Below are 16,075 nucleotides of genomic sequence, written 5' to 3'. Positions count from 1 at the left end.
TTTGTGCATTTAGGAAATTACACTAGATCGTTTTGCATCCAAAATCGAAGATAATTTCCAAAAAGGAGGAAATTAAATAGAAGCGTTATAAATTATGTTGTTTTCAGTCAAAGTTATGAAACAGATTTTTTTCAATCAGAGGAAGATTTTTTCATTTTCATTTTATTATCTCATTGGTCGGTGGCTATTAGTTAAATCTACCAGCTTATATCTTGATATTCCGTACATTTGTGAATCTTGTAGTATTTTTTTTTATCTGCCTCTCAGACGTTTAGAGAGTTCACGTTTGATTGTTTATCGAAAATTCTTGAATCTCTGAAAACCATTTCATGCCTAGAATACCTGGATAAACTATTAATAGCCATTTTTTTTCCTGGAAACAGAAATTTATGAGTATTCCCTGAACTTATCTTTATCGATAATGGTCTAGCTTGCAATTTCCTTTTAGTCGAGTTTATACAATCTGGGAAATTGCCACAATATTTAAGATTCGTGGAATATATTTTTGAGTAGTGTAATAGGAGACTTCATAATCTCAAATATATACTGCGACACTTAACAAACCTTATATATGCTGAAAATATTATGATTTATGAGTAAATTATTTAAAATATATAAATTGTACTCTGTTCATATGGTACCGGTAATTAAGAACAATGAGATATTCAATACAAACATAAGAAAGGTTTGTTGCCTGTGCCTTCAACCTGAACGCTCATTACGCATGGGTTAAGTTACAGTGACAGTTCACTTGTGTACCTGTAGCAAAATAGCCAGGTATTCATTTTTGAAAAGTCAAACAATTATTATTGTAATTTATTCAAGGTTACTATAGTAACAGCCAAATATTACTTAATGGAACGCAATGAGGAGTCAAGAGTTGAAAACGAGAGCCATGTTTTTAATCAGAAGATCCAAAAATAAAAAAGAAAAAAACAGAAACCATCTTAACGAATTTGACCGAAGGAATTTTTAAGGGCAAACGAATGGTTGATTAGTGTATAGAGAAAGGCCTTCGGTTCAGTTAAATATTCTTGACGTAATAGTGTGAGAAAGATTGTCGACACGGATTTACTGACGTACAAATTTAAGCTTACAAAATCAAAGATTCTCTTATTTTCAATCTTTAATCCTTAATCAATGTTTATATATCAAATTATAAATAATAATCTTTATAAATTAAATATATATAGTTTGTTGATGTTGGTGTGCGTTATTTGAATATAATTTATATCAAAATTCAATCTTAAAAATTCAGTCTTCTATCATTTTCAATCCTCAGATATAAATGTTTATTCATTAACAAAGATTTTTATATAAATTTTAGACCAATAAAAGATTATTTGAATTGAAAATACAAATGATACATTTATCTATGAATACACCCAAATTAGTTTGTAGTAAGTTGTTATATGTGAAAGGAATAGAATAAAATTCAATCTTAATAATTCAGTCTTTATCTCATTTTCAATCCTTCACCAATGTTATGCATTTTAATATATAGTGATTTATCTATTTTTCATTTGTTCTGATTGAGTGTTATTTGAATATTTGGATTTTGAAGATTTAAATTCAATGAACTAAACTGATATTACTAATAATACTGTGGAAAAAAATAATATTATAAAACTTTTTTGTTTTTTTGATAAATGAGTGTGACATTTGAATAGATGATAGATAGATAAAATACGTGGATAAAACAATGAACAGACTGGTCTGTGTTCTGTTTGTTAAATCTGTTTGCTGCCCTCTTAAGTTTCACTTGTATTACTTTTAACCAATAACAAAGCTTGTTTCTTAAATCATATAGCTATCCAAGCCTTTAGTGTAATCTTTTAATAGGTATCCCAATGAAAGCGCACAGAGGGGTATCACTTTTGAAATATTGACGAAATTCAAAAAAGTAGTATGACTTTGATGTTAAATAAATCGTATTCAATCTTAATTAATACTTACAAAATTTATATTGTTTGAAAGTACTTGTTTTAATCTATGTATAAGTGTGTTTATAATTAAAATTAATGAATTAGTTGCCGAGAAAATGCGATTTTAAAACGGTTCTAAAATCCCGTCGAGCCGATTTCCGCGCGTTGAAAACCTCATCGGAAAATCCCCATCAGTTTTCAAAACACGATCGCACGATTACCATTGGAGCTAGCGGATTAATTTTTGTTGTATGTTATCAGGCTTTAAATAAGCTTTAATTTGATACGAAAATCGTCTTCTATAAATAGGTTTTTCGTAACGAAAAGTCAATTTTTGTGACAAAAATCCAATTTTGATTCACCGTTTATGGAAAAATATTATGGATTTTGGTATTAAATTATAGCTAAATCTACATTGAAATCGATAAAACATAGTTTACAAACGTATTGTGCATGGTAATTGAGCGAACTACATTTTAAAATGGTGCATGAGGCGTAAATCCCGTTCAAAATTTTAAAGATCCAACCATTATAATCCGGTGAATATTGTAGTGAGTAAAATATTGTACTCTAAAATACGCGCGTGTTTGTTGTGGCGTTTTCCGTTAAATACATTAATGCACCCTATCAGCGAATGGTACGTTCCATATTTTGAACACGTTGTTTAGTTTTCCTCGCTCGAGTTCGACCGGCTCGACGCGAGATGTGTGACAGCAGCGATGTCGGAGATTGACATGTCCTTTTCCGTCGTAGAATATCTGGTTTTACACATTAATTTAACAACTTAAAATTGATGTAATGTGCGGAAGATTTATTATGCAAGTATACAATGCAAATGCGTTAGGTTAAAATGTACCGAGGAAATTTATTAAGCTAATTTACCAACGTTACATTTGACTCTGTATACGGCGGCCGAAAGTCATTAACTGCGACCGAAATACTTTAACGGAGCGACTACTGATCGCGAGTAAGCCGTGACTTGGCCTAAACTTTAGCTCCGTATTTCAATTTAATAACGTAATAATACGAAAAGAAAACAATTTTTATAATGTTATATATACTATTCAGGTAAACAATTAATTGTTTTAATTAACATTGATTATTTTAAATGAGTTTATTTTGACCCATATTGTGCGTTTGCCTTAAAAGAGCATATCTTACTTAGCAGCCCGGCTTAGATTTGGTGTCATAATCATATGGGCCTAAAATCTTGTTTTACGTATTCAAAAGTTATATATAATAGTATTTATGATTGAAATTATAAATATAAAGTATATTAAAATATTCTAATAATTATACTTACCGAAAATTAGTGTAAAAGAAAGGAAACAGTACACACCGTTTTTAACATACTTTTTCATTTTTTCTTTTTATAATTTTAAATTTCACCATTAAAAAAATTTTTTTTTTCATATACACATCTAAAATATATTTATTAATGAAATATACACTACATTCTAACAATTACAAAAAAAATTAAATGAATTAGTACAGTAGTTCAAAAGTTACAGATCATTGAAAAATAGCAGTTTTTTCATTTTTTAGGGAATTCCAGCAAAAATGGGCGTTAAATGCTTTCCTACCACTTTGCGGACCAATAATTTAAAAAATAAGTTTCGTTGAGGCTCCAAAAAAAATAGAGTTGTACAACTCTGTGATATCTATAGGTTTAACAAAATTCAAAACTTTTAACTAATTATTGTAAAAGTTATAACCTTTTAAAAATGCTTCCAATTTCAACTGCAAAAAACACCATTTTTAGGCAAAAAATCGTATATTTTTTTACCACTTTAAATAACCATAACTTTAGAACGGGTAATCGGATTTCAATCATTTAAATCGCAAAATGCTAATTACATTAAGTTCTTTGTGGTTAACTGAAAGAAAATGTAAAAAAATTAATCTGAATTTTTTCATTGGGATACCTACTTTTAATCAAATAATGTAATATACATATATATAATAATTGAAATATATTTATACACATCGATGTGCATTTTTACCCAAACAATTTCAGTGTATGTCATACTGATAAATTTAGTGTGTCCTTTAAAATGTATTTAAAATGCCTGATTATAAGCACAACCCGGGCTTACAATATATATATAGTATCTTATAGTGGACTTATTTCTCAATGCTTAGGTGCTTATAACCAGTATGATAACAATACAATATATATAATAATATAATATCTTCTTACACTTGATTATCTTGACTTTATCTCATCACATGTGACACTGTTTCATACCATTTGCTTATGATACTGTAAAATTTATACATACTGCTAGTTATAGGTCAACGGCCTTATAGCAACTTCAACATAATTCAAAACCCATTATGCTTTTCTTACTAGACCATGTTGACTTTTGCAGATTTTCTTAACATAAATTTAAATCAAAGATTAATTTAATCCTTTAAATACATCTGAAATAGCCCGTTACACAATTTAAATATATCATAAAACGGAGTAAGATGTATTAACTCGGCTCATAGTGTCAGCTATTCGCATTAGAGAAGACGGAATGTGAATGCACCTCAGGTGTTGGCTGTATATCTTAATCTATTGCTTCTATGTACATTAGAGTGACATGCATATTAATTCGTTAACGACATGATTCAACCTCGCAGTAGAAGATATACATCTCTATACCTAGCTATTTTCATCATGGCTTAAAAATTATGGTAGAATTTCAAATCGTATGGCTGTTAAAGGCTTACAAACCCGCACGTAATTCAGTAAAGTGATCTTTATTTTCGGTATTAGGTTGGCGCATACACTAAGTTCAAAACATATCCATGTCATTGTTTTATATGTATCAACCGTTTTTTATTTTACACCTTTTTACGAATCTGAAATTCCTTTGTTGAAATTTAATGTGTATGTGTCTTGTAATTCATTATAGGTAAAATTTCTCTCGAAATTTTACACTTTTAATTATTTGAAATGAATTAATACAATTCATTTACTTTCAGATGTCTTAGTAAAGTGAATGTTTAAACACATTGTACATTATAAATATATATATATATATATATATATATATGCTATGACTTTATCCAAATTCCCTCACTTGCACTGATGAAGGGCTAGTGTTGCCCGAAAGCTCTGCTAACTTTTCTGGCTGTTTACTTTATCGTTTTGATTTAGCTTTTCGCTTTTTATTTTTGTATCTCCATTGAGATCCAGCCACTGATACCCACAGCAGTGTCATTTTTTTCAGTAATTTGCCTTTGGATTTATATATATTAAATATATATATTAATTTTAATTTATTTGTACAACTAACCGTGTGGTTTTATTATTATTTTATATCATTCTTATTCTTTCAAAGCCTTGCATAGACTATAATTTTCATGTGATAAATAAATTTGTCTTTTTTCCTTGTACAGTATAATGTGTAATGAAATGGAAAAATAAGATATATAAAATAATGAATTACTAATAGATAAACAATTTTTTTTTTAAGTTTTTAGAAAATGATGTGTATGGTTTTGTTTTATATTCTCTTTTATTAAAAAAGAACAAAAACAGCTCATGGCCAAATGGTCAAATTGTGTGTTATGTTATACAAAAAAATCTTTAAAATCACAAGCTTGTATCACAGAGTAATATCACAGAGTAATAACTGCATGCTTCATGATGTAGCATTCACGTTTTCTGTAGCATCAAAGAATATATATCAGCATGTACAACGATTTTTCCTACTTTCTGATTTACTGTTGCCACTATAAATGTCACATGATGATGATATAATAAGTCAATTTTAGCAAAAATGGAGATTTTTTTAAAAATGGAGATTTAAAAAAAATGGAGATTGCAAAGAAATACCACTTCTGTTAGTTTGTTTGATGATTTTCTGAATGAATCTAAACTTGAATAATCCATTTTTTTCACATTTGTCAATATGTCTCAATCACGTATTAAGATTTGAAGCATGCACTCACGAAGAGTACCACTAAACTCGGCTGTTCTTTGTGTTTGTGGAAATTTGATTTGTAAATATCTTCGTCTAGCTGACGTTGGAAATGTGCTTTTGGGATAACACCATCTGTCCCGTAATTCATGTTTAAATATAAGCGTTGTCATAGCTCTGTGTTGGTATTTGCATATCTCAAGCTAGGAGAGTGACTTGTTAGCATATCCCTTGGGAGGGTTATGACATGTTAACATAGCTCTAGGGGGGGTCAGTAAATTCTTTTTCCAGAATTTTATACATTAATGAATAAATTATAATATATATATTAAGAGAAGAAGAAAATCTTGCATTTTAAATTTTTGCATGCATATTAACAAAATTGTAATTTATTATATAAAGTATGTACAGTACACATTCCTAATCACATGATTGGATTATGATTATTTAAATTACATATTTGACACAATTTGATAATCAATAACCTATTTTGTTGAAATATTTTTACATTTATGTTTTTATGAACAAAATTATTTATTGGCAAAAACAAAAATAATTATTTCAGTTTATATACTACCTGATTTCATATAATTATTGTAATAAAATTTATTTATTGTAGAAAGGTAAGTTAAATTATTTGTTTTCAATAGATATAATCTGGAAAGATATCAGAGTTAAATATCCTGGATTTTAATGTTTTTGTTTTAACGACACAGAGGTATAAGAGTGTCGCACATTTATGTCGGTTGTGAATTATGTGTATGTGTGTTTGAACACAGCTTTAACTCTATGCAACCTTAACTTTAGTGAGTGTGAACACAGCTTTAACTCTATGCAACCTTAACTCTAGTGTGTGTGAACACAGCTTTAACTCTATGCAACCTTAATTCTAGTGTGTATGAACACAGATTTAACTCTATGCAACCTTAACTCTAGTGTGTGTGTGAACACAACTTTTCTGTATGATTGCTATTCTCACAAAACTTAATCATTTGTGTGTATTAGTGTGTTTGAACACAGATTTAACTCTATGCAACCTTAACTCTAGTGTGTGTGAACACAGCTTTAACTCTATGCAACCTTAACTCTAGTGTGTGTGAACACAGCTTTAACTCTATGCAACCTTAACTCTAGTGTGTGTGAACACAGCGTTTCTGTATGATTGCTATTCTTATTGTACAAAACTGAATTATTTGTGTCCATTAGTATGTTTGAACACAGATTTAACTCTATGCAACCTTAATTCTAGTGTGTATGAACACAGCTTTAACTCTATGCAACCTTAACTCTAGTGTGTGTGAACACAGCGTTTCTGTATGATTGCTATTCTTACGGTACAAAACTGAATTATTTGTGTCCATTAGTATGTTTGAACACAGATTTAACTCTATGCAACCTTAACTCTAGTGTGTGTGAACACAGCGTTTCTGTATGATTGCTATTCTTACGGTACAAAACTGAATTATTTGTGTCCATTAGTATGTTTGAACACAGATTTAACTCTATGCAACCTTAATTCTAGTGTGTTTGAACACAGATTTAACTCTATGCAACCTTAATTCTAGTGTGTTTGAACACAGATTTAACTCTATGCAACCTTAATTCTAGTGTGTTTGAACACAGCTTTAACTCTATGCAACCTTAACTCTAGTGCGTGTGAACACAACTTTTCTGTATAATTGCTATTCTCACAAAACTTAATTGTACAGTTCTATGTTGCATCTAGTCTGGGTTCCAGACGGAGTTTTGTCTTAATATTAGTAAAAAGATAAATATTTTGGCACATATGGCGTTTCATACGTTTACTACTTGATTTTGGATACTCCGTCTGGGGAAACACGCACAAGTCACGTGGTTTGACACCAAGAATTCTTGGTGCATACGATTATCCGGTTGACTAGTTTCAGCTGCATGCGATTGGCTACTCACTCGTACACTATTTTAATATTCATATTTCAGAATTTCAAAGACTCAACATCTAAGATGATGCGCATGCGCTATTTTACGTTTAGACAATGTGTACTTGGGTACATCATGGAGGTACCTCCATGGGTACATTGATGAAAGTTTCTGAAGGCTAGAAATGATTTTATCCCTAGTAGTCTGGTAATTATTTGATGGGATTTTTCCCAAGAACATGAAAACTCGTCTTGATATGATAGGTTAGCTTCTCCGCAAATCAAACATTGATTGAATGGATCATTTATTACGCGGAGATATTTTGATTTAATTCCCACCCAGACCCTGTCCTGTTCTGTGTGGTGGTGTAGCCCTGTTGTGTGCCGGTGGTGGTATGTAGGCCTACCTTATTGGCGTTTTATTCGGCAGGTCATACGTGCGAGTTGAGTAGGACCTACCAAAACAACTTGGCAACACGATTTTATATTTCAACAGTCTCGATCGTACATTCAGCACTGTTCGTATAGTACTCGATCTTTTTTATTTTGAAACAAAATGATCATTGGTTGATTCGAAATCCATATTTACATACCGCCCGCCCCATATAGCCAAATACGGTATCGTAACCTACGTCATTCTTATCGGATGCTTGCGGTCTGCAAATCGATTTCTATACGTGTTTCACAAGTCTGTATTTTCAGACAAAAATCGCGGTCGAAATAAAAACAAATAAAATAAAAAAAAGACAATACAGACTTGGAGCAAGTCTATGTTGCATCTTGTTCACCCTGACTTGTTTTGCTATACTGAACAATTTCCTGTTTCTTATAGTGGCTATTTTGTGTAACTGTTTGATTAGAAATATAGTAAGTGTAATTAAAACTGTTAGTGTTGGCCAATAGAACGACGAGGAAGATCATTTATCTGTAATTGGATATAAATGAAGTAATCTACACATCGCTACGCAATAAACATTATTCTAAGACTCAAGACAGAAAATACGTATGGGGTGCTAATGGGGTAAAAAACATCAAAGCTAAATAAAGCTTCTCAATCAGTCATCCATTATTGGGTGAAGTCCTCCTCCAACAATTTCCATTTTCTTCTGCTTCTCCTCTGTGATTATCACCCAGGTTGCTGTGTTAGTATATTTGGTGATTTCATAATCATAGAAAAAAATGTCAAAAATAAATGTTAGTGAAAATTGCATGTGCTCATGTTTGAGAAAGCTTTATAGTGGTAAACCTGTCATATGCCATCTCTAAACCCAATTTTCCTAGCTGCATTATGGGAGTATGTTTCCAAAAAATGACTAATATTGTGCAATAAGCGCTATATAAGAACAAGTACTATAATTATTATGTGTTTCGGAGTAAAAAAAAACACCAATCTTTTAATTTCTACACTAATTTTTCATTCACGTTTAAACAATAGGCATAGGGAGTGCTATCCGATTTTTAAACAATATCAATATTTGATATTTATTATTTTAATAATAATTTACAAATTACAGTGACATGTGGAGTATCATTTAATATTTTAAACAATTTTAGGAAGTGTGGAAACTATTGAACTCCATGTACACTTGCAGCGAATTGTCTAAAATTTGGTGATATTTAGAAACGATAAACCTGGTTGGTCAATTAAATTTTAATTATTTTTGCAGATGTTTTTGAACAAATATAATGTTTGCATATTACTTATTACATAGTGACCTAACATTACCTTTGTCATAGTTCCATCCAGAGTTCAAAAATGCCTTTGTGTCAACTAAAAACACTTAAATAAATATTTAATTGATAATAAGTATAGCACGGTTGATTATTGAATACGTCAACAATCTAGAAATGTGGTACATTACCACACATTACACAAAGGGAAACTGACATTATCCTTTTCTATCATTCACCTGATTCTCTGTACTGTATCTCCACATATAGCATTATGTTTTCCGTATCAAGGCAAATACTGTATTACATTATCACATATGTATCACATGCAGTCCTGTATTATGCTTATGGCTTATGATACAGGCATAACATATGATATATATGTTCTCGTTTGTTTCTCAGGAAAATGTCCTAATATGAGTGTCCCCTAAATAGTGGCCGATGTGTCCATAAAGATGAGTTTTGATGCATGCTCAATATTATACAAAATGAATCAGAATGAATCAAAATGAATCAAAATGATCAGCCACCTTTAAACTGTACACTAGATATGGACTATTACTTACATTCCTATTAATAATATTCAAAATGATTTCTATTGCTTAGCAATCAGAAGACATATTTAAAATTCAAGCATGTTATTATATCATAGATATGGATTGGTAATGAATTTGTCCTCAAGGAGTATGTCTGAAAACCATGTAAAGATGATATAGCAGGGAGTTGTACAACTCCCTGGTTAAAGGGCAATCAGAAATATGATTTTTTTTTATTGTAGATGTACGTGTTATTGACACAAATTATAAATAGAATGATTGATTATATTTATGCAATTATATTTATATTTTATTTATTTACCCAACCGTTTGTTTATGTTTTTCTCTAAAGTAGTGGAACTAGTTTTATTCCATCGTACCATATCCCATCGCTATCTAACCAAATTTTAACCATTCTTTGAAGGCCCCAGTGGTCAATTGGTAGGATTTCAGCATATTAAGCAGAAAGTTTTCGTCTTGCACCACATATTTAAACATGGCACAGGACAGTGGCCCCCCTAAATCTTTCAGACCTTCCCTACTTTTTTTAGATTCTTTGCGGTTTTTTTAATAGTAAAACAAAATGGGTTGGTTTATAAAACTGATTAATAATAATGTCCTTTATCCTTTACTAATTATATTTTATTAGAAGTAAACATCTATAAGTGTAACTATAGTACAGTATCTTAAAATAGATTTTCCGACATCTTTTACCAACTCCACTTAACACTAGAAACATGATTATATCGGGTATGTTTCTGACTAATGTAAACAGAACATTTTAAAATGTTTTATGTGTAGTTTGCTGATTAAATGATCTGCCATAAAAATGATTTTGACTAGAATACTTGCTTGTAAAATTGTGAAGGTGGTGCCAGCAACATAGATGGACCTTGACTTCATCTGCAACAGCCTGTAAACAGTCTAGATAACCTTTGACCTCTGTTTATTAGTTAGCATAGACAGACTACGAGAAGTCAGACCTGTTTAACACTGCCGTATGAACAAGAGTTTTTTTCCCTGCAAACTTCAATTTAGGTCTGCTTGTTATGTTAGAAAATTAATAGTTCGGATTTGTCGTTACGAGACCTTTTGTAGGATTGGCTGACTTTGATTCAGCTGTTCTTTTGACGTGTTGCGTGCACGTGTCTTGTTTATCATGAGTTATGTCTGATCAGTTATGGTTGGAAAGCAAGGCTAGAAAGATCACCCATTTTGCGACAAGTAATATCTCTATTTGTTATGACCATCTTAAATGTCATTAATAGATTCTGGATTAAGAAGCTCATGATTATCACTTTTTGAGGCTGATGGGTAATTTATAATTAAACGGTACGAGGCAAACAACATTGGATAGCTGAAGGTGACTGCTTTATTTGGATTCCGGTGGTATTCACAAATGACGAAATGCAGGATTTGTGGTGATGAATGTAACACACCGAAAAGATACCAGTTTGGAAGAAACTGATCATGGTATTGGAATACTTAACAACCAGGAATTAAACATGGAACGCCCTCAAAAAGACTCTTATCGTAATGCAGCATTTTTGGAAAATGATAGTGAAAAAACAGAAGAGAAAGAAAATAGAATTACAACAGACCAAAAAAAAGAAGTTAACATAATTGATAAGGATGCTAACGAAAATCTCGCTAATGAAAATGTCGATGAAATCGCCAACTATGACGATTTAGTTACGGATTCGATATCAATAACAATTAATTTTGACGATGATAAATGTAAAATATCTAATAATGAAACAAACACATTTCAAGAAGATGGTGCTATCTCCATGGCAACGGCGACAGATGATAAACTGAATGCGATGGCTATTGCCTCGGGTTCGGAAAACACCTTCAAGCACAATATCGAGTGCACGGCTCACTTTCAGAGCGCACAATGTGAAATTATGATATCGTCTGTTGATGAAGAAACCAAAGGGTAAGATACGCCATACTTCTTTGACACGGTTTTATATGCATCATATCAACATTAATTTTACATATTATTTTTAAATGCATAAGTTCAAATGTTGTAATATTTTTCCGACTACTTAATATAATATGACATTCAAATCCATATGAAATGTTTTCATAACAAATTTTATTTTAAAAAATATGACGAAAGAAGGTACATTTTTTTGCTGTGATGTATGTAAGACTAAATTTATTTCAACATAAATGTAATATGCATAAAAGGCAACATTGAAGGTTAGATATTGCAATGTTATCGTGACAGTTGAAATAAATAAATATATAATAAAATATACAGCATAATTTATTTACCTAAGAAGTGTTCAAGAGATTAAAACTATATCCGCAAGTGTGTGTATGGTTTTAGAATAAGAGTTTTCAATAGTGAAACAGATCTTGTTAGGTGCACTACTATCTGTTATAGTCTTCGAATCTCTTGTATATATGGATCAATTGTTATTCTGAAGTAAAGTGATCAATCAATCAATATAAAAGGAGAGACAGTGATATGATGATACTATATTTTTTTTAAATATATATCGTCATCATCATCATCAATATCATCATCATCATCACTATCATCATCATCACTATCATCATCATCATCATCACTATCATCATCATCATCATCATCATCATCTGTTTCATCACTATCATCATCTGTTATCATTACTATCATCATCATTATCACTATCATCATCATCATCATCATTGATTTTGTGTTCATCCATTGTTTGGTGAAGCCCTCCTTCAACAATTTCCATTTTCTTCTGCTTCTCCTCTGCCATTCTCATCCATGCTGCCATGCTAGTATATTTGTTGATTTCATAAATAATGTAATCATAGGAAAAAAACTTTAAAAATAAACTTAGTGAAATTGCAAGATTTTGCTTTACTGGTAACCAGAGAAAAAATTAATACATTCTAGAAGATTTGCTTGTGAAAATTTAATACCCCATTACTGTATAGTAATATGATAATATTATTGCAATATTCGTTCAAAAATAAAAAGTGTAAAATATTATTCCCATATAGATGTTTAGAACAATATATAACAACAACTAAAGTATTTAGTTTTACTAGACTTTATTAAAAAAACCTGTTATAAATTATTTAGGTTTCCTACCATTTTATTTTGTCAAATTTATTGCAAAATTAAATTTTCTACATTGTGGCATAGTATTCTTGTTTTTTGACAATTTACTTTACCAATGTTGCTCACAGATTAAATAAATACATTTAAATAAAATGATAAATCATAAAATATGGATTATAATTCATATTTTACCTATGTTTTACTTTTATTCAATAATAATGTTCTTTATAGCGCTTATTGCAAAATGCTTCTAAGTGCTTCACATTATTACTCGAGTCATGTTTTGGATCAAACATGTATGGAAACACACTCCCACAATACAGCTAAGTAAAACAGAAATAAAATCAAAATTTAACAAATTAAGATCATTAATTAACTAAAATCTTATAAACTAATTAGTATTTATATCAAAAGAAGTACTGTATTAATTAAATTGATAAATGAAAAGTAAAAAGCCTAAATAGTGTTGTTATTAAGCTACATTATGTACCATTTCGAGTGGAGTATGTTTCATAATTGAAGTTAACTAATGAATGTTTTAGTTTATTGTTTACATCCTCCACTAGTATAATAAATATTTTATCGAGAAGATAAGCACTTAATTATTTTATTTACAAGGAAATGTTCCAGTACAAAAATTTATATTTAGACATATTATTAAGAAATATTATTTTTATTCCGTTTTGATAACATACACTATGCGGAAATCTTTAAAGATATTTTTTTATTGTGATTTTTAATCCGCAATTTGCGTCATTCTCTTAAGGCCGCAAGTTGAGGCCGTAACCCATGTCGTTTTCTCGTGGATAATGATGTTAAACAATACCAAACGCAAATACTTAATGGACTAATGCATTATGGGCAGTGTTTTTACTTCTGTCATTTAGCTTTCAATCTATTCTGTCCAGCAGACTAAATAATGATAAATTATTCAATACATATATGTTCTTCAATCCAAATGTAAGTTTAGCGGATTGACATTTGAAAATGTTTGTTTTTTTTAACATGTTTTGGTCAATGTATGGTAATGAATTGGAAAATCTTACTAACTTATTTCAATGAAATAAAATAAATTGGTAGATTTTACTAACTTCTTGAAATGAAATAAAAAAAAAAACTGTAAGTTTTCATGATACAGCACCAAAGAATATGTACAGTAAGAAATCAAGTTGTGATAGCTTCAGAGTTGAATCCAAATGATTAGATGAGGTGAAGTGGTACTTCCTACATTGTACAGAACACAATAATCTATAGTAATAGTCTGAGTTTGTATGATACAGCACTATATAGTATGTATATGAATCAAAAGTATTAAAGAAATTATGTTGTGATTGATTCGGTATTAAAGCCAAATGGTTAAATCAGGTGATATTAATTAGAACTCCTTTCATTGTACAGAATGCAATACACTATGTCTATAGAAAACATGAGAGTTCGCATGATACAGCATTATATAGTATATTAATCAAAATATATTATATATATCAAATATTTGATAGAAAATTGTGAGGTTGCTTTAATGAGCACTGAGGAATATGGATCAATCCCAACATTAACAAATCAAGTTGTGATAACCACTGTGATAATGCCATATTTGGGCACATCTTACCCTTTTTTGTCAAACTAGTTTAATAGTGTAAAGAAGATTTTACAGACTTCGTTCGAAGTACAGAAATTGCAATAAATATTCTATCATCAACAACCATTATATGTGAATGATACAGTACTAAATGATGAATATCGAGATGTGATAACTTTGGTATTGACACTAAATTGTTAAATTAGATGACTTCAATACGAATTAATGCACAGCATTTATTATCAAATATTATACAAATATTTAAAATTTGTTGTCTGTACACAGACAAAGCTCTTAAAATTATTTTAAAAAAACCAATAAAAAACATGATAATGAAAAAACACATCAAAAGATACAAAAAGCATACAGGCAAGAAATTTCAATAACATCAAATTGTTTGTCATACGCAATATATTATTTTATTTAAAAATTTCTCTGTGAAAGATTTCTAAACAGATGGGATTTATAGCCAAGAAAGCTGATGTTTGACCATTACAGAATGTTCTGTGTAGTCAATGGTCAATCATAAAGGACTTTTCCAGATGGTCATGTTGATAATGTTTTTCCAGATACCTCATCAAAATGGAGGTTTAATGTGAACAAAGCATTAATTAAGTCTCTCAGACTTTAAGCGTGGGTTCACACTGCAACATACCACACACATGTCTGTATCATATAATGTACAAATCTAGTGATTAGCCATTATCGTCCTAATTTTTTAAGATCTATTTCCGTTTGACATTTGCTAACTGTCTTTAATGGACCTCCTTATTGCAAGTCTACAAATTATTAATGTGCCAATCCTATTAATTCTCGAATAATACATTTACTGTTTTGCCTTGTCGCATGTCCGTACATAAACTTGGCGTCGTAATACTCAAACTGGACTGTAAGATCAACCCGTGTTAAGATACAAACAAAAACAACTGCTCCATTACACAAACCATAAATAAACTTCAATAGGGATAAGATTGTTTTCGTTCAGTTAGTGGGTGCCAGCGATTGTAACTATTTATGTAGTGTAGAAAAATATTATGAGATATTTGTTATATAATGTCTAATAACAGCCTTCGCACTTAAAGTGTTGATAAAGTCACTAATTATAGATGGTGATAAGTAAGTACTTGCTTAAGACTATAAACCATGTTTTTTGTTATCCATGTTTATGCGTTAATGGAGACGTGTTGATCTGCAGGCATATGCTAAACCAGAGGCTTCAACAGCGAGTTGCTGGTATCTAGGGTAGGCTATTCTAAGCTATGTGAAAACATTATATCAATCCAGGGTAAGATTTTTAAATTTTAGTAGAAGTCATTGTGGTTTTGTGTATACCGCCCTCAACTTTTGCTTATCATTAAAGGGATGCATTGAGCAATGCAGCGTTTTTAATGATATTTCTAAAATTTTTTCGATTACTAACGAAAGCAATTAAATTCTTTTTGGTTGTTTTACCTTTTCGTATTTTGCTTATTTTATTTGTAAATT

General features: G+C 30.4%; 1 protein-coding gene across 3 annotated transcripts in view; it reads left to right on the top strand.

Annotated features, from left to right (window-relative positions):
- The window catches only part of LOC140045211 (uncharacterized), a 147,617-nt gene that overhangs the window by 40,946 nt on the left and 90,596 nt on the right, over positions 1–16,075 (top strand). The window contains exon 1 of one of the 3 annotated variants that reach the window (XM_072090028.1): positions 11,086–11,883. The exons of the other annotated variants lie outside the window; for them this stretch is intronic. Coding sequence (XP_071946129.1) covers positions 11,369–11,883 — 515 coding nt within the window. The 5' untranslated portion in view covers positions 11,086–11,368. Of the gene's footprint in view, positions 1–11,085; positions 11,884–16,075 lie in introns of those variants that run through there. 3 annotated transcript variants of the gene reach the window in all.

The sequence above is a fragment of the Antedon mediterranea genome, chromosome 3 (assembly GCF_964355755.1).
Source record: "Antedon mediterranea chromosome 3, ecAntMedi1.1, whole genome shotgun sequence".
Taxonomy (NCBI): Eukaryota; Metazoa; Echinodermata; class Crinoidea; order Comatulida; family Antedonidae; genus Antedon; species Antedon mediterranea.
Note: the sequence above shows the minus strand (reverse complement) of the source record. Positions and strands in the feature narration are given on the sequence as shown.